Source organism: Telopea speciosissima, chromosome 3 (genome assembly GCF_018873765.1).
Source record: "Telopea speciosissima isolate NSW1024214 ecotype Mountain lineage chromosome 3, Tspe_v1, whole genome shotgun sequence".
NCBI classification, from domain to species: domain Eukaryota; kingdom Viridiplantae; phylum Streptophyta; class Magnoliopsida; order Proteales; family Proteaceae; genus Telopea; species Telopea speciosissima.
In genome coordinates this window covers 47,516,107-47,534,680 of record NC_057918.1, presented here as the reverse complement: position 1 = coordinate 47,534,680, position 18,574 = coordinate 47,516,107, and the positions used below count along the sequence as shown (strand labels likewise).

The following is an 18,574-nucleotide window of genomic DNA, read 5'->3' as shown; positions in this document are numbered from 1 at the left end:
ATGGGGAAGCATGGTCCCTGGGCACGCGGGGGGCCAAAGAGAGTATTCAGAAGCACCAATAAGGTGGACATTTCTGGCTTTCAGAAGGGCAGGGCGGTCATTTTGTCCCCTCTATGTCTGACACAGGGGCCATGCTCTCCAGAAACCATTTCCCCTTTTTATTATTTGGGGAAAGAACGCTACCTGGTCGTATGCGACGTGCAGCTTCTGCATCAGGACACAGGGCCGTGCCTGCATGGAAACGCAGAAATCCCAAGGGTGCAGCTGTCATTTCACCCACCCTGTGTCTAGGTGCACGAGCCCGCGCTGCACGCGACGAGGTCGCGTTCTCTCTCCTTTCTGGTTTTTTTTCTTTTGGGGTGGGGTTAAATCTTCAGACTGGACCTAGAACCAACAACATATTTATTCGAAATTTCTGCAGGTCCTCACCTCATTCAGTGTTTCTCAATTGCCTGGAAAAATGTCAGTCGTGCTTCATCCAACTACGTCTTCGTGTGTGAGCTCTCATAGAGGAGTTGTTCAACCTTCTCTCAGGTTTACATTCTTTCCTCTGTATTGCTGCCGCCTGCCGGATTCAAACACTTTCTGGTCATGGAAATGCAATGAGATTTTGGTTACTCTATATCTCATTGGTTCCCCTATTCCCTCCTTTTTGCAGTTGTACGAGTAAAGTTTTCATAGGATTGAAACTACAATCTGCAAGTGTGCTCATACCCCTACTCTAGATCTGATATCTTCTTTTGTTTTGGTTTCATGCAACAAGTGCTTTTCCCTTTACATGTTTACTGCTACAGGTCCCTTTGGAACTTTTAAACCGAACCTGACTGTTGAATTCCATGAAAAGGTTCATAAGAGCGTTCATTCCAGGTAAACAATGTTAAGCGATTGAATTTGATTTTTATTTGTGTTTTACCAGTTTATTAAACCTACTATGCGAAGGTGGTTATAATTTATCGAATCTTCAATCGGTTTCATTTTGGATGATATAATTGTTAGTCCGAGTTTCCATTCATTGATTTTCTAGTGCTTAACTATAGTGTTATTCTTGCAAAAGCTGAGGGATTTTCAGAAAGTCCAACCATCCAATTGATATAGCCAATAAGGCCAAAAAGTGCTACCTGACCGCATGTTCTTAGTCATCCAACGATGAAGGCTTTTTGGAAAAGTTTGGGAGTTATTTGTATCTTCCAACTTTTGGGGTTCTAATTCAGTTGGATTGCTATGGTAAGGGTCTTTGGGCTGACCAGTATTATCAAAGAATTGGCTTGGTGTCAGGCAGCCTAGGGGTGTATTTCTTACCAACCTAGGCAACACATAACCGCGTTGTTGCCTATGTTTAATATATACACCCTGGTCTCCATGTGGCTGCTTAGGTCTGGTTTTTGGCTGGCCCCTCTGGTGGTATAAGTGGTCATCCATAACGAACTGGTCATCACCGATGCTACAAGCCGTAATTGCTTGGCATTTCTGTGACACTGGTACACTTTATTATAGATAGATATTTAGATACCTTGTAACACAACTTGTTTGTGTCCCATTTATAATCTGGGTGCACTTTTGGTATTTTACACATGAGAAACTGTTGGAGACCTCTTCTGTCACAATGTGGGTGAAATCTGTCTTTAATTTTCCAAGCTCAGTATAGAATTTCTTAACCAAAGGATTAATGACTTGATTTAGTACTCAATTGGGTCTCAAGTTGGGTTTTCTAGTGAAAGGTTTCATTGAGTTCAAGTTAGGTTTTTTTACCTTTCCAAACTTCTGAGTTTAAGGTCTCTGTTGAACTATAGAGGAATAATCAAGAGTTCATATGAGGAATTAGTTATGTTCCTCTCTACATTCTTAAGTAGGATTTAAATATTTTTCAATTTTATGGTTGAGTGAAATCTATTGTCAAAGGAAACAATTTGTCTGAAGTGCCTTCTACATTCTGTTAAAGTTCTGATACCTTGGTGCCTTGCCCATTTTTATGGACTATGTCATTGGTTTAGGTAATATCTCATATGTATTTTTGTGGCTTGGCAAATGAATCCTCCATGGAAATATGTTGTTGTCTGTCTTAATATGCTATCATAATCTCCAATCTCCTATACCCTTAAACCATGATATCTAGATATATATTGTTCCCTGCTTTATTTTTGGATTGTTAGGTTGAAGCCTCAAGCATCAATTCTAAAGTGCTTGTAGTAAACTGATGCAATGAAACCATGCTTTTTGTTGTGTTCCCTTTAAATTTCTTCTTCTTCTTGAGTCTAGTTAAGAATAGAATTAAGAGTGAGAATATATGCAACTCCTGCTGTGATTTGACCTTTCCCTTATGTTATCTACCCTTCTGGATGACTAATAAAACCAACTCATTGCCAAAGAATTTTCTTCTTAACTATTATTTATTTAGTTGAATGTACATGATGCTACAGGAATGATCATTGCTATTGTTTGCAGGACTAGTAACAAGAAACCAACAAAAGCACGTTTTGGAATGATGCCCATAGGTACACCAAGAGTGCCTTATCGAACTCCTGGAGAAGGAACGTGGCAGTGGGTTGATTTGTGGAATGCTCTTGTAAGTCATGGCCTCCCTAATATTGGATCAATAAGAAATCTAGGGATTCAAGTGGTAGTCCATAAAGATGATTGGAGGGCTGACCTCCAGAATTTTAAGGGTATCAACCATGTGGCATCTCTCATTAAGTAGAATATTACCCATTTAGATGGACTACTGATGCAATCAGTCAACTTCTGTTCATGTGCATGTTTTTTCAGTATTTTAAAACTTCCATAGATGGGATGGTTATGGTCCTATGATCATGCCTAATGGGTTCTCGCCTCTGTATATGCATCACTTATGTATTTGCATAAAGGTCTCACCCCTCCTTCTGTGAACCCCCTAAATTATGTAGGAGCTGCAGATTTTGCTTTGCATGTGTGGCTTTTCTAACTAGAGCCATTGGATTACAGTACAGAGAACGTGTTATCTTTATTGGGCAACATATAGATGAAGAGTTCAGCAACCAAGTATTGGCAACAATGCTTTACCTTGACAGCGTTGATTCTTCCAAAAAGATTTATTTGTATATCAATGGTCCAGGTGGAGATGTGAGTTCATTTCTCGTTTTCCTAATGATTCTTTTATCCCTTCTCAACTCATTTCAGTGTTTGTGTAAGCATGTATGCAAGAACATGCAGACTCCTTGCTAATTTATTGCTCTTTTCAGTCTTCCTAATGAAGACTTTTATGCTTTGCAGCTTACTCCAAGCATGGCAATATATGACACCATGCAGAGTTTGAAAAGTGCCGTTTGCACCCATTGTGTGGGTTATGCTTACAGTCTTGCAGGATTTCTTCTTGCAGCTGGAGAAAAGGTTTGAACATTCACCACAAAATCACTATTCTTCTCTGGAATATGAATTAAAATGGATGAACATATGAAACATTCAAGTAGAAATAAGATTATTATTGAATTGCTACTGGTGCAGGATTTAGGTATCAATTCAAGTTTGACGTGATACTGTACCATCCATTCATTAGCTTTCGAGGGATATTTTCCCCTCCTAACATCCTAGAGACCTGATAGATTGGATATTTATATTAAATATGCGACTCATTCAGGGCTGAGTTTTAACCCTGTGCCTGCACCAAGTGTGGCAAGAGTACTCACATCCTGAAGCTAGACTGTTTGTATGCTCTTCACAAAGCATGTTGTACTTTTACTCATCATATGAATACCATTTACTCATCTTAATTTTCATGTCTGAATTTCTTCTATTTTCCCTTTGCATGGTTAAGGGTAACCGTGTAGCGATGCCACTTTCAAGAATTGCATTGCAATCTCCAGCTGGGGCAGCACGTGGCCAGGTATGTGTATCAACTATCTTATCGTAGAAATATTTATCATTGACACACGTGTAAGAGGTTTATGGTATCTTACTATGTTCTGAGTTTACAAAATAATATAATATAATTTTTAACTGACAGAATTCAAGTTCTCTTTTGAAACTGTTAATTTTCTTCTATTTCATATTCTCATGGAAGTTTACATTTTCTGCCAGGCTGATGACATTCGTAATGAAGCAAATGAGCTTCTTAGAATCAGAGATTACCTTTTCGGAGAGTTGGCTAAGAAGACAGGCCAGCCTGTGGAAAAGGTTAGATTCATTTACTCTTTACTAAAACGTGCATCTTTCTGATGTGGATGATTTAGAATTACAGTAGCAGTATGTGGGAGTGGGAGCTACATTGTTCAAAATGATTCAAAGATTATGTTCCTTGCTAAATTATTGAGCTGATATTATTACACAAGAAGTTCATTTTGCCATGCAATTGAAGCCTGTGAAAACAACTAGTGATGATGGCCAAGTACTTTGATATTTACGATCATTACTCATGATTAACAGGTATTAAACTTTTGAATGAACTTTTTGCGGCTAGAGCTTTCTTCTATTCAATGATTGCATAGGTACAAAGAAAAAATTGGCACTAACTAAGTGATGCAGGACAAACCCTAGAAACTAAGGAATCCCGCAATAGGACAGGACCATAGGTTGTAACACCCTAATATGGACTTGAAACAGAGGCTGGAATTTGCACAATGTTACATTCATCATTTGAAATAAATAACAGAATTTTCCAATAGCAAGATATCACCATAAATCAAATGAATAAACACCTTAAGCTTTAGGAAACAATTCTAGCAACAAATATGTTTAGTTCCACAAAGCTAGGTAAGAAGATTCAGGGCATTGCATTCAAAGAATCATTAAACATGCATGACTGCCCACAAATATTATTAAACCACTAATTAGAAGCACTAGAAATATATTTAATATCAAGACAATGCAACCAATTCAAAATAGGTACTGTTTCGAGGCTAAAAAGAGTGGGAAAACCATGCAAACATAAATATAAAATTCTGTTTCAAGGTTTAAGAAGAAGGAATAGGCTGTAGGGGTTGAGTTAGGGTTAGGGTTTTCAAGATAAACCAGGGAATGGGGCTGGGATGGCTAGTGATAGGGTAAGGATGGGGAAGAAAGGGTTTCGGTTGGGAGAGATGGAGAGGAATGGCGGTAATGGGGGCTGGGGGGTTTCGGCCACAAGGGATGAGAGGGGAAGGGGTTTCGGCAGCAGGGAATGGGAAGGGTATTCACGCCAGCAGGGGGGAAAGGGAGAAGAGAAAGGAGAGCTGAGGAGGAGGGAAAGAGAAACAAAGAGAGAGAGAGAGTCGTACCTTGAGAGGGAGAAGGAGAATCATAGAAAGGGGGAGGGAGAAAGCTTTACGCAATTACTCTTTTCTTCATTCTTCATTCATCAATAAAGTAGCTGATTACAACTTAAATAAAATACAATAACTGAATATCCCTAAAATACTCTTAACCTAATTAAAACAAAAAAAAAAACTAACAAAATGCTCTCACTTAAGTTATAAGGGCTGAAACGAAACTGCAGAATTAAATAAATGAAAGTATTAAATGTCCTTCACTTAATTAACATAAATACTAAAATAAAAATGACAAAAATAACCCTAGGTGTCTAAACAGCCTTGTGCTAGTTTGTAGCCTTTGAAATCATCATCGAACCATAGCAATTGGCTCCGTGGAAGTAGTCTCCTGCACCTCTGGTAATGGTGCACAAAGGGGGGGCATGATGACCCCATCACTAAGAAATATCCATCCAAATCCTATTATACCGTCTTCCTCCCACATCCTCCCCCCGGTAGAATAATGCAGCTTACCCCCTTAATCTCACTTGGAAACTTCGAGCTCCACCTAAGTAGAAGGTATTGGTTTGGGAGGTGAGTGACAAAAGGTTAACACATGTGATAGGCTCCATAGGAGAGTGAGAAGTAACTTTATTTTTCTTAGGTTTGCCTCCTCTCTCTCTGTTAAGTGGGGAATTTGTTGGTCATCTCTTCATCCTTTGTGACATTTTACGAACCTCTAGGCCCACTTTGTGTCATTATTTGGTCTGAACTGGACTCCTCCCCCAAGGTCTCTGATGCCTTATTGAGTTTTGGCAGTCAACCCCCTTGGTAAGAGTGGAAATCTTATGTGGCAATTTGTGTGTTTTTTTTTCGGCGACTATATGGACAATTTGGGAGGAGACAAACAACAGGATGTTTAAGGGTTGAGAGAGTTCTCCCCAAGAAGTTGTCAAGGCATAGTTGTCAAGGCGTTGCCTAGGCGTCCAGTCGGATCTGTAAGGGCCTAGGCGACGGTAGCCTTAGTGCCTGGCGCCTTGCACTAGTTTAATTGGTATCGAACCAGGTTCTGGTACTTATTTATGTCAAATATCATTTAAGTAAATTTTTCATTTACTTAAGATATTATTCATAAATAAGCTAATGCCCCCTATTTGAATCCAATAAAAATAGTTAAAAAATCAAATTCCAAAAGGATAAAAAATCAACACCCCAGTTCAAGAACAAAAACTGGATTTTTGGCGGTAGGTGAAATTTTCAACTTTCTAATGTTGGGGGTTTTCTCAAATCTAAAAGTTCCATAAGTCTTTATATGGTAAAACATTGCTAAAAACCCAAAGTGCAGTAAAATATTCATTTGTTTTGATATCTAAAAAATATTTTCATTCAGAGCGATTTTGACAGCATTCGTGCACACCAAGTAAGGTTTGACCGGAACATAACTCCTTCAATATGAATCAGATTTAAGCAATCTTGGATTTGTTGGAAAACTGGTTTTGTGTTCTACCTAATACAAAAAGTCTCATGTGAAAATAAAATCATTTGATCAATTAAACTTCTTAGAGAACAAGAACATTTCTCTAGATCGAGAGCAGTTTAATTACTTATTGATAAGATCATATTTTCTAAGAACAGTATAAACCAAATGTATGTTTTGATTGTTTCAAACTTCCAACAGGTTGCTTCTTCAGTTCTGCTGTCTTTTAGTTCTATGTTGATTTTTGTTGACTTTATGTGGCTTAATATTGATTTTTTATTACTTGATGTGACTTAATGTTGATTTTTGAGGACTTGATGGTACTTAATATTGATTTTTTATGATTTGATGTGGTTTAATGTTGATTTTTGATGATATAAGGTACATATTGTAGCATACTAAATAGTGTTAGAAAAGAAGGGAAATGAAAAATAACACTTGGGCGCCTAGGCGGGTGCCTTGTTGCCTAAGCACTTAGGCACTCCTCCACCGCCTTGATAACTCTGAGTAGAGGCTTTTTCAGGCATCTCTATTGTTGATTATTTTATGAGGCATTGTTAGGTTATTGATTCCTCTTCTGTTGTCCTTGATGATATACTGCACTATGGAGCCCTACACCTCCTAATATCATTAAATTGAGTGTAGATTAATATGAGGCCAGTGGGTATAAGAGGTATGTTCAGAAATCAGGAGGGTTTGGTGGTGTTGCCATTCTCGGGTCCTATTGGCGTAGCTGATTCTATGATGCCAGAACAAAAGGCCATCATCCAAGTTTTAGAATTTCGAATTTTGGTGGGATTTTAACCCCTTTGCCTAAACCGAAATATTTCGGTCAAATTTTTGGTTAACTTGTGGTAAATTTGGAAATTTCGACATGTAAATTTTAGTAGTCATTTCGTTTTGATGAGGACCAAAGTTTTTGTCAAAATTTCGACATTTTGGTGGACTTTTCGAACCATGCCATCATCCAAGGGTTGGAATTAGCTTTGGTAAATTGTTGGATTAATATGACAGTAGGAGATTCTCATTTGCTATCTGTTGACTTTAGGATCTTTAGGGGAAGGGGGACTTGGTCTTATTTGAATCTTATTCGGAAGTCAAAGGTCTTTTGGTTCGAGGGCACTTTTTTTTCTCTTGGAGGAAGGATCTGCCAATTCAATTGGTAGTAAATTGGCTAGGGGAGGAGAGGGTATGTAGTCATTGTACATAGGTCCTTATCCTTATTGTAGTCCCTCCCAAGGGTTAGGCTTTAGGCCTATCGTTATTGTTGTTGTTGTTATTCTATATCTTGTACTTAAACCATTTTACTAAGATCTAGAGAATGTTGTATTGCCTGTATTCAAGAGACTAGATGGAAGGGTAAAAATGCTAAGGTGTTGGAGGGTTTTAAACTTTGGTATACGGGAGATCAAAGTAATAGAAGTGGAGTGGGCATAGTAGTGGACCAAGATCTAAAGAAGGATTTGGTGGATGTTAAAGGATTTGGAGATAGGATTATATCCATCAAGTTTGTGTTGGAGAAAGAGGTTGTCAATATAATTAGCACATGCACCCCAAGTAGGATTGGATGAAAGTATTATGTTACAATTTTGGGAACACATGGAGGGATTAGTACAAGGTTTTAGTCAGGGAGAAGAGATTACTATAGGGGGTGATCTAAATGTACATGTTGGGAGAGATCGTAGAGGCTATGAAAATGTACATGGAGGCTATGGATTAGGAGAAAGAAATGTGGAAGGGATCTCAGTTGGATCTCAGTTTTAGACTTTGCGGTAGCATATGATTTATCCATTGTGAACACTTTGTTTGAAAATAGAGAAGCAGGAGCATTTAGTTACTTTCAAAACTGGGTATCATATCAGCCAAATACGTTTCTTCCTAACAAGAAGGTCTGATAGATTGTTTTGTAAGGTCTATAAGGTTATACCTGGGGAGAGCCTAACCATTAACATAGATTGGTGGTCTTGGATATGTGCCTAATTACGCAGAAGCGTAAGATAGGAGAGCTTACTTGCCCTAAGATAAGGTAGTGGAGATTAAAAGGAGAGTCCTTGATTTCATTTACTGATAAAGTGGTCAAACAAGGAATTATGGGACTTTGAGGGAGACATTAATATGATGTGGGACGAGATGACAACTTGTATTAAAAAGGTTGCTAAAGAGGTTTTAGGGGAATCGAAAGGTATATGTCATGTCCGTAGGGAGACTTGGCGGTAGGATGATGAGGTCCTAACAACCATTAAGACTAAGAAAGCAAGTTTTAAGACATGGCAAAGGACTAAAGACGTGGAGGATCTAAAAAGGTATAAATTTGCCAGAAACGAAGCTAAGAAGATTGTGGGGAAAGCAAGGGCGAAGAAATATGAAGAACTTTATTATAATCTGTTGATGTATACATTGATGGCGACCTTCCCTAACATTTCTAGCTTTTAGGTGAAACGGTTTCGAACATGGTATCAGAGTAGGGAGATCAAGTGTTCGACTCCTGGAAAGTGCAGTGTAAGAGTTTTCTTGACATTTCTTGTCCCTCAGTGCAACGTGATGGAAATGTTGCGTGAGCTCCACATGCAAGGACCATGAGATCTTGGCCTGCACGTACGGGGGAGTGTTGATGTATACTTTGATGCTGCCCTTCCCTAATAGTTCGAGCTTTTAGGTGAAGCAATAGCGAACATAATCTAAACACAAATGATGGGGAAAAAGCTATCTATAAAATAGCTAAAATGAGAGAAAGGGAGTGTAGAGATTTTGACCATGTTAGATTTGATGATGGTGGTGTACTAAAAAGGGATGGGGACATTAAAGAGAGGTGAAAAGAGTAAAAGAAGCTACATTACTCATCTTGGCACCAGATGACGCAGATATATACGTAGAATTAAGGTGTCTGAAGTAAAAGAAGCTTTAAGAAAGATGAATGTACGAAAGGCACCAGGCCCAGATGGGGGTCCCTATAAAAGTGTGGAAGAGCGTAGGAACTGTGGTTTAGCTTGGTTAACTAAGTTTAACACGATTATGACCACAAAGAAAAATGGCAGATGAATGGAGGAAAAGTATTGTGGTCCCGATTTACAAAAATAAAGGTGATATTCAGAGCTGCAATAACTATAGAGGGATAAAACTAATGAGTCATAAGATGAAGTTATGGGAGATGGTTATTGAAACCCACCTGAGAAAGGAAACTACTATTGTGGAGAACCAATTTGGTTTTATGCTTGGAAGATCCATGATGGAAGCTGTTTTCTTACTCAGGAAGTTAGGAGACTCCTACAAAGATATAGAAAGGGCAAGAGGGATCTCCATATGGTCTTTATTGACCTAGAAAAAGCCTACGAGAGAGTTCATAGAGAGTTTATCTAAAATATACTAGAGAAGAGAAGGGTGTCATGTAAATATATGAACATAATTAAAGATATGTATGATGGTGTGGTGAGTAACGTAAGAACTGGGGGGGGTCAAGGTAGTGAATTTCCAATTACAATTGGGTTACATCAAGGATCAGCTTTAAGACCTTATTTGTTTATACTTATCATAGATGATTTAACTAGAGGCATCCAAGATGAGGTTCCTTGGTGTATGCTTTTTGCAAATGATATTGTGTTGTTGGTGGATGAGACAAAAGCAGGGTATTGCACATAATTCCCAGAATTTCTGTTTTGCAGATGGCGTGTCTTTAAGGCCATTTTGAGGTGCCTTGATGATAGATTCTGGAGGAGCTCAAAACATAAAATTTGAAGAGCTTCGAGTCCTATTTCAGGTGGCACAAACCTCAGGTCATTCCGATGTTAGATGAGGAAGTTATGACCATTTTCCCATTGGTGCGCAAAACAGTAGAAGGCCAGCGGGAAAGATGTTGGAAATTTAAAAATTTCAAATGAAGAATGAGATGTAGTTTCTGCAGCCTTGATGAGTTGGTGAGATGGTCAAAGTTTTGAAGTCTTACAAGTGGAGCAAGTTGAAGTTTCGGGCAGCAGGGTGATATGGCAAAGAGTTTGAAATTTCAGCTTCCAAGTGTCATACCTGGTGGAAATTTCTGGGCGGTTGATTCATAAGCTTCCCTCCAAATGTGGCCTCTTGTGATCTTCCGTCCAAAAGATTGAGCTAAAATTAAATTCCTTCCTCCAATTTGTGGCTTCTTGTTGCCCAAGTTTGAAGATCTTGATATAAAAAAAGAAAAGAAAATCTCGAAAATATATAAAGGATTTTAATTTTAGGAGTTTAGTAGAAGAGTGAGAGAAAATGGAAAGAAGCTAGCAAGATTAAAAAAAAAAAAATAGAATCCTTGGCTGCTGCTTCTTTGAGTTCTTCCTTTGTCTTATCTTGGTGATCCAAAGAGAGGAAGAAGACACTCAATGTTGCTACTGCAATCATGTTCATGGAGTTTCCTTTTTAAGAAGATGCAGTAGATTGAAGGAATTGAAAGGAGAAGGAAGATTAGAGAGTCGGTTGTTCTTGTTATGTTCAAATTCAACAACAACAAACTCAGTCTTATCCCAACTTAATGGAGTCGGCTACATGGATCCAAACAATACAAAGGAAAATTGAGTTCTAACCAAAAAAGGGAAGGAAAAGATGAGAAAAGAGGGATGGGGGAAGAGAAGAGCAATGAAAATGGAAAAGGAGAAATGAAAAAAGCAAATAGATAGAAAAAAATGAAATATACAATTTGAAAGATTAAAGATAGTAAGAAGAAAGAGGCACAGCCCAGCGCATTAGGAGAATCTCAGCTAAATGGGTCTGCTACATGATTCCTTGCCCTTCAATATGCTCTATCTGAGGTCATACTTGGTACAAGGGCTAGTCTATGCATGTTCTGGCTGATAGGTTGAAGGTTTCATATCCTTGCTCCTAGTGATTGTGAAAGAGAAGGTATATCAGTGAAGTTGCTATGCAGGTTTCAGCAAGCGACATCAGGTTGCAAATCTGAAATTAAGAATCGATTTGAGAGAAGGGCTGTAGAAAGACTGATTTCAAAATTGCTTGACTGCTTAGTTGTTGCCTGCTTGAGGCCTCATATCAATGGCTGAAACTGATAAGAATGTTGAGTGGTGTTTGTGGCTGTTACACCTTATCTGATGAGGAAGACAAGAATATCTTTGGTTACTACGTATTTTCTTTGTGTGCGCCATCTGTTGCTGCATCACGGTGGAATTGAGAGGAGAACATCTGAGGTTCTTCACATTGGGATTATTCAAATGAAATAATTTATCTTTTGCAAATCCCTAGATTTGACTTAGGTTGTAAATGCTGAAAAACCTATGGTCTTGAATTGTGGAGGGTTGGGGATTTGTATTTATTTCATTTCATCATTGTAAACCTATCAGGTTGTAGCCTGTTAGGATTGGGGTTGTAGCTTAGCCTTTGTTGTAGCAAGGGTTGAAGCAGGGGTGGGTGCTCTTGGATTAGTGTAGCGATTAAAATATTTTAAAGTATTGAGCAATATGCGAAGCCTGATCATGGAATTGCTTCGTGGACGTAGGCATCTTGGCCGAACCACGCAAAATTGTCTCCTGTAGTCTTGTGTGATTGCATCTTCTTGCATATTTAGAGTATTTTGTTCTTGCAAAGTGGGTATGCATACCCTGGTAGGCCTTGCTACTTTGTGGTAGCGAGGTTGGGTTGCACATGAATTGAATGCAATTGGTAATTATGGCATGCTCCAAAAAATTGGGTTTGATAGCTTGATAGTCTGCATCGTCAGTTAACTTTAGTGCCGAGTATTGCCGGTCAGAATTAAGGATTGAATTTGGAAGAATTTTTGAGGGTCACTGATTCATCTCCCCTCTCAGTGTCACTTTGGGATCAACAGAAAATTTTATATGACTGTCATACGGCCTGCTATGATGTATGGTGCAAAAGTTGGGCAATTAAGAAGCCTCATATAGATAAACTAAGTGTAGTGGAAAAGAGGCTGTTGAGATGGATGTGTGGCAAAACTAGGAAGGATAAAGTAAGGAATGATCATATTAGAGCTTGGTTGGGAGTAGCTCTGATTCATGATAAGCTTCAAGAGAGTCGCTTGAGGTGGCATGACCATGTTCAATGGAGGCCTTGGGATGCCCCAGTATAGAGTGATTTGATTCAGATCAAGCGAACTAAAAGAGCCAGGGGCAGGCCTAAAATGACCGTAGGAGAAGTGAGGAAAGACACACTTAGCTTAGGCCTTGTGTCATGTATGAGTGTATGACTTTGAATAGAGCTTGATTGGCAAGCAAGGATCCATATGGCCGACCCCATTTAGTTGGGATAAGGTTATGTTGTTGTATTTCAAAATTTTCTTTCTTACCTTTCAAAAAGGAAATCGAAAAGAAAAGCAAAAAGGGACAAAGGAAATGAAGTTCCTGGTGTACTGAAAGTGCAAAAAATAAATGCAAGAGCTGTAAAATTTATTGTTTATCTATTAAGAGGAGGAAAAAAGGCGAAGAAATGAAGTTCTTGGTGTAAAATCAAGAGCAAGAGCTAAAGAGATAAAACCCAAAATTTGCGCAGCAGCAGTGCACTTAATCAATTTTGATGTTAATAAAAGATGAAAATACAAGGCTGTAGAAATATTTTTATAGATTCTCAAATATTACTTAACCAAAAAGACTACTTTATCCGTACTTAAGACTAAACAGGGACATATATTCAAAGATGTGTCCCTGCATATTTATCTCAAATGTGCAGGAGACATTCTTCTGTGTCTTTTTATTTTAGAAAATAGAATGTATGAAAAGAGTAAATTACTGGGTTATTTGTGTGTACCTGTGATGGTAGTTTGGGACAGTTCAAGTTGATGTTTCTGACACTTGGTATTGGTGATTATCACCAGAACACGTGTGATTGGACATGTGCATAAATGATGTATGGGGTGCATTTGAGGGAAAGATGGAGCAATTCGCTTGGTAATCTTATGTGTTCATTCTTTCCTGCCCTATGGGCTTGCTTTGTTCCCATAGATCAAAACGTTTTTGCAAAATTCCTGCTTATTCTTCTTCTTCTTCCTCTTTTTATGTATTCAATAATAAGGTTAGGAAGATAGTGTTGGAGCAGTGTTCAACACGGCTTTGTTTAGAGGTTAGAAGTTTTATACTGGTCTGGATGTCCCATGTTTGATATTTGGATGAACCAAACATATAAATTGCAGTGAAGAGTGCATGCTTTGTTGCTAGCATTCTATTATGGTATTGGCTGTGGGCTGCTTTGGAACTAGGCACTACTCAAGCTGGATTTGAATGCACCCTTCTTGTGTAACTTTGGCTGTCATATCTCAGAGGGAATCTACGGACCTCAGCAGATTGGAAGAAACACATTCGTGCTGATTTATCTAGGCCTATTGAATGGGTAATTCTGTGATAGCTTAGCTACTGACCCTCCTCTAGGGTCTGTTGCCACACGTATGATGAAGGCATTGGTGGTGGGAGACTCACCAGTTGTGATTGATTGGGCACTGCCCTCTTGCTCTCTTGGCATTTATTCTGCTTCTTCAAAGAGGTGTTGTACTGTTGTGTTTTAGCTTCTAGACCCAATGGACATTTAGGTCAGCCAGTATTGTTGGAGACTTTGTCCTTGAGTATCATATCATATGATTTCCTTTATGGAGTAGATTCTGTAATAGACTAGCACATTGCGTCCAGTTGTACTTGCATTTCTTTTTGATCCTCTACCTTCTTAGTATATTAAATCTACTAACAAACTTTGTCTTTTTATTCCCATTATCAATGTGATGCAAAAGTATCCCCACCTTCAAAGAATGGTTCTCTATATATTAGGTCACATTGGAAATCTTCCTGTTCAATTTTGGGTCATTATATTGGATTATATCCTTACCTTGCATATTTGACGTGATTTCAGTGTTGTCTTAGAGTTTATTCAGTTATATTTTCAACCAGACTAAGAATGGCATTGTTAATTTTTTTTTTTTTTTTGGTTGAAATTTATGGGTAATTTACTGACTGGTTGTTATGAGATTTATATTTTGGGAATTTCAATTTAACTGAAGTTTGAGATGGTTTATTTTTAGTTGATATTTTGTTTTTGTTTGGTAATTGATCTAGCACTAAGTGTGCAAGTCTAGAAGTTTTAATTGTAAACATAGTAGGAGTGAGTTCTCTTAGGACTAGGATTTAGTTACATTCCAGATAATTTTGTTTTTGGGGGGTGAATGGAAAAAGAGCAGAGAACAGCACAAAAGCCAAAATGGCCAAGCAGTTGGGGCGGGGGGGACGGGGGGGGGGGGGGACTCTAAACAAAACATCTAACAAAAGGATTATACATCAAAAGCCCAGTTTGGGGGGGGGGGGGGAACATAAAACAAAAGGATGATACAAAAGAAGAAACCAGTAGGAGAAGAAACAAATATCGAAAGGATGATACTCAAAAGAGGGAAAGGGGGGGGGGGGGGAAGAGAAGGAACAAGTATCAAAAGGATAACACATCAAGAAGCCAGGGGGAAATAAGAGGGAAGGTCCCAAGTACAGTCCATATAATGGTTTGTTTTAGTCAGTTTTAGTTGTGGCTGTTTACAATGGAATGAATCCATGTTTGTTTTCTCCTGTGAAATATTTTGCCTTTACTCTGGCTGAGCTATTTCTGTTCTATTACTGATGCTACATTGTTTGTTCTAAGAACACGTTTTTAGTTACTAGGGTTAACCCTGATCACTGTATACATGTCTATCTAATGACAATTGTGCAAGTTTTGGTGTTAAATACTGACAAACACTTCAATTTTTGCCTTGCCCTACTTTAAAAGGATCAACTTTCATATTTTTTCGGTCTTTGGTGTGGTATCTGTGCTGTACTGTCCTAGTGTTTTTATGACAGAAAATTCAGATTGTCTGATTACCAGTGTTAAGCTGTGCTCTCGTTAGATTTGTTTCAAACAATATAAGCTAAACTTGCATATTTCTTTTATATTTGTAGATCAACAAGGACTTGAGTCGAATGAAGCGGTTCAATGCTCAAGAAGCTCTTGAGTATGGGCTCATTGATCGTATAATCAGGCCTCCACGTATTAAGGCTGATGCTCCACGAAAGGACGAAGGAACTGGTCTTGGTTAATGGATTAGTGTTTCCCATACAAACTGGCATGGTCCATAGCAGTTCTGAATGTCCATGATTCATTATTCCAATGGTTATTTATCTATTTTGAATCATCATTGTTGGTTCAGTCATGTAGTGACCGAGTTGGGCAGAGTTTCCTGATTTTCGCATTTTGTAATATCAGCAGCTAATCCTTATGGGGTAAATCGAGTTGTTCTTCCAAACTTGGGTCTTATGAAGAGGAACAATAAGTACTAAACGTTAATTTACACTTGTATCAATGATATTGATTACTTTAAGTATCTAAACGATGGGTCCCATTGAAGGAGCCGGTTCAAGAACACAGTGGAAAAATAAACTCTAAGGACAGTTTTCCTCCACCCATAGAGGACGTTCACTCACAATCTTAGGGTTCATAAACCCCTTGTAGGGCTTTTGTCACGCCCTCAAAACCACCCTAGCGGTTTAGGGACATTGAAGGTTTCCAACATCATTTATGTCAAGGAAATATGAATCGGATTAGAACAAAAGCACAAACACATGTCTAAAATGTATAAATTAAGATTTCAACTAAAGTAGAGTAAAACTAAGTTGTTAAAATTTTTAAATTAAACTTAAAAATTCTGAAATAAAGGTTACGATCTCCAAAATTAAATTAAACTAAAATAAATTATAAGTTCTAAAATTGAAAGAGTGTAAAGTTTCTAATAGTAGTTGTACTCTTCTAATCCGAATGCTTCGTCTTTTGGACCTCCTCCTCTAGTACATTTTCACATCCAGATGCACATTCATAAAGTTGGTCATCTGAAAAGTGGTGATGTTAAGCTTCGGTAAAAGCTTAGCAAGTAAATCCACAACAACTATACAGGTGTGAAAACATGCACAAGTAATACAAAATGCAAAGACATACAATAATATGTATATATAGATTTAAAAACAAAACAAAACAAAACAAAATGATTATAACCATATTTGCTTATCACCACTATCGTAATAAAGAGTATATATGACAACAATCAACAAAAGATGCATCAAAAGAACATAAAATAGCAAACACATCACTTCCTGATAGACTAGTGTTAACTAGTTACCACACACTGGTCAAGGCCCTAATGATAGCGGCGTATGAACTCCAGTTATGATTAACTACAACACCACTATCCCCTCTCAACATCAAGAAACTAATGGAGAAACTAGTGATCAAACTTGCCCTGGACCGAGTCAAAGCCCCCAAAGGTTTTACCAGCAATGCCCACCTGGAGAGTTTTTTTATCATCTTCATCTTTCTAGTAGTCCATGTAGCTCCAATAAAGATAAGCTCGTAGCTCAAAAACTCACCAACTTATCATTATCCCAACATATTCACCAATGTCGGTAAGGTACACAATAAAATAACAATCAAGGGTTTGCTTATAATTTAAAGCTATACATCCAAGTTCGGAACTTAGGGGTCATGACTCCTCAATTCAACCCTAACACATTCTATTGAAAATAATGAAAATAAAGTGTGAAAACAGTAATTTTCATCAACATATCAATGCATAAAGTGAGGAACAATAATAAAGAAGATTGGGCAAAATCTTCGCAATCACTTATCCAACAATAACATCAATGAAAATTAAAGGGTAAACCCTAAACAAAATCAGATTTTTTTATGCATCATCCAAAAACATCATGCATTAGGTTATAATCATGAAGAATCATATATAAATCTTCCTTATACTATCAACAAAAGCATTGGATTCATTAGTCTATAAACATGACATTATTAAAATTTCTGCATACACATATATGAATTAAGTCATAAGGAAATTACCATTCCTTGCAAGCAATCATGTGTGAACAATTTAATTGACTTAAAAGCATGAATAAAATATATTTTTGGCATGGTAAATTTTAATCTAAAATTAAATTCCAGATTTAAAATAATGTTTCAAAATAAATTTTATGTGAAGGAAAATATCAAGTATAATGGTTGAAGATCTACTCATCTTGTGTAAAGCGACTAGGGTTTCTATAGGTGACCTCAAATCAATGCTTCAATGGTGTTATTATCTTTTCTTAGTTCAGAATCACTTTAATGGAGTCCTATGAGTAAGGCAATGATGAAATCAACTTCAAGATATTGCTTAAATTTGGATTTGGGAAACACAGATTTTTGACAGAAAGACCTACCTTTAGTAAATCAGCAATATCTCTCTGTTCAGCTATTTGATTAGGCTGATTCAAGTTGGGTTGCGAAGATAAGAGATGAGGATATATTTTATCATGAAATATGATTTTCTCAATTCGGCTCCAAAAAGGGTCGAAATTGGCCTTCAAGTGACTGGTTCTGCACAATCCGAATATCCTTCTTCTTCTTCTCTTCCTCTCTATAGTCCATGAATTTCTCTCTCTCTCTCTCTCTCTCTCTCTCTCTCTCTTTCTCACACACACACACACACATTTTTGATAAACGGAATGGGGTTTGGGACTTGGTTATGAGAATTTATTCTTAACAAGAGAGAAAGAGGTGGGAAGAATTCGATTTAATCTCTAACTTGATCTCTTCACTTTCCCTCGAATGAAATTATTTTAAGAGGAATCTTGACATAAGGTTTTAAAAAGATTTAGATTTAGTAGTTTAATTTTAGTTAAATTTTTTCTTATTTTATTATTATTATTTTGTTGTTAGTTGCTTAGAACCGAAATCCTCCAATCCCTCTCGTGCGTGGAACCTCCCTTGCTATCCTACATTCTCTCCTCTCTATTTTTATTTTTTTCACTCCAACTCCTCTTTCTTTCCCTTTTCTTTTTCCATTATTATTATTATTATTATATATATATTTAAAAACATGGGAGAGTTCCCACATCCCCACGGTTTCCTAATTAGCTAGTTGTGA

General features: G+C 37.6%; 1 protein-coding gene across 1 annotated transcript; it reads left to right on the top strand.

Moving 5' to 3' along the window:
- Positions 1 to 398: 398 nt before the first annotated feature.
- LOC122656513 (ATP-dependent Clp protease proteolytic subunit-related protein 2, chloroplastic) lies at positions 399 to 15,802 on the top strand. Its single transcript, XM_043851069.1, has 9 exons — positions 399 to 534; positions 659 to 702; positions 795 to 867; positions 2,443 to 2,563; positions 2,959 to 3,096; positions 3,247 to 3,363; positions 3,788 to 3,856; positions 4,051 to 4,146; positions 15,573 to 15,802. Exons 1-9 carry the CDS (start codon positions 461 to 463, stop codon positions 15,708 to 15,710), a joined length of 870 nt encoding a protein of 289 aa, XP_043707004.1. The 5' UTR covers positions 399 to 460; the 3' UTR covers positions 15,711 to 15,802.
- Positions 15,803 to 18,574: the final 2,772 nt, after the last annotated feature.

Excerpts from the sequence above, each read along its gene's own strand:
- LOC122656513 (XM_043851069.1), top strand. The coding sequence starts at position 461 with ATGTCAGTCGTGCTTCATCCAACTACGTCTTCGTGTGTGAGCTCTCAT. Across the intron at positions 3,097-3,246 it reads TCAATGGTCCAGGTGGAGAT|CTTACTCCAAGCATGGCAAT; the intron begins GTGAGTTCATTT and ends TATGCTTTGCAG. Across the intron at positions 3,857-4,050 it reads CTGGGGCAGCACGTGGCCAG|GCTGATGACATTCGTAATGA; the intron begins GTATGTGTATCA and ends ATTTTCTGCCAG.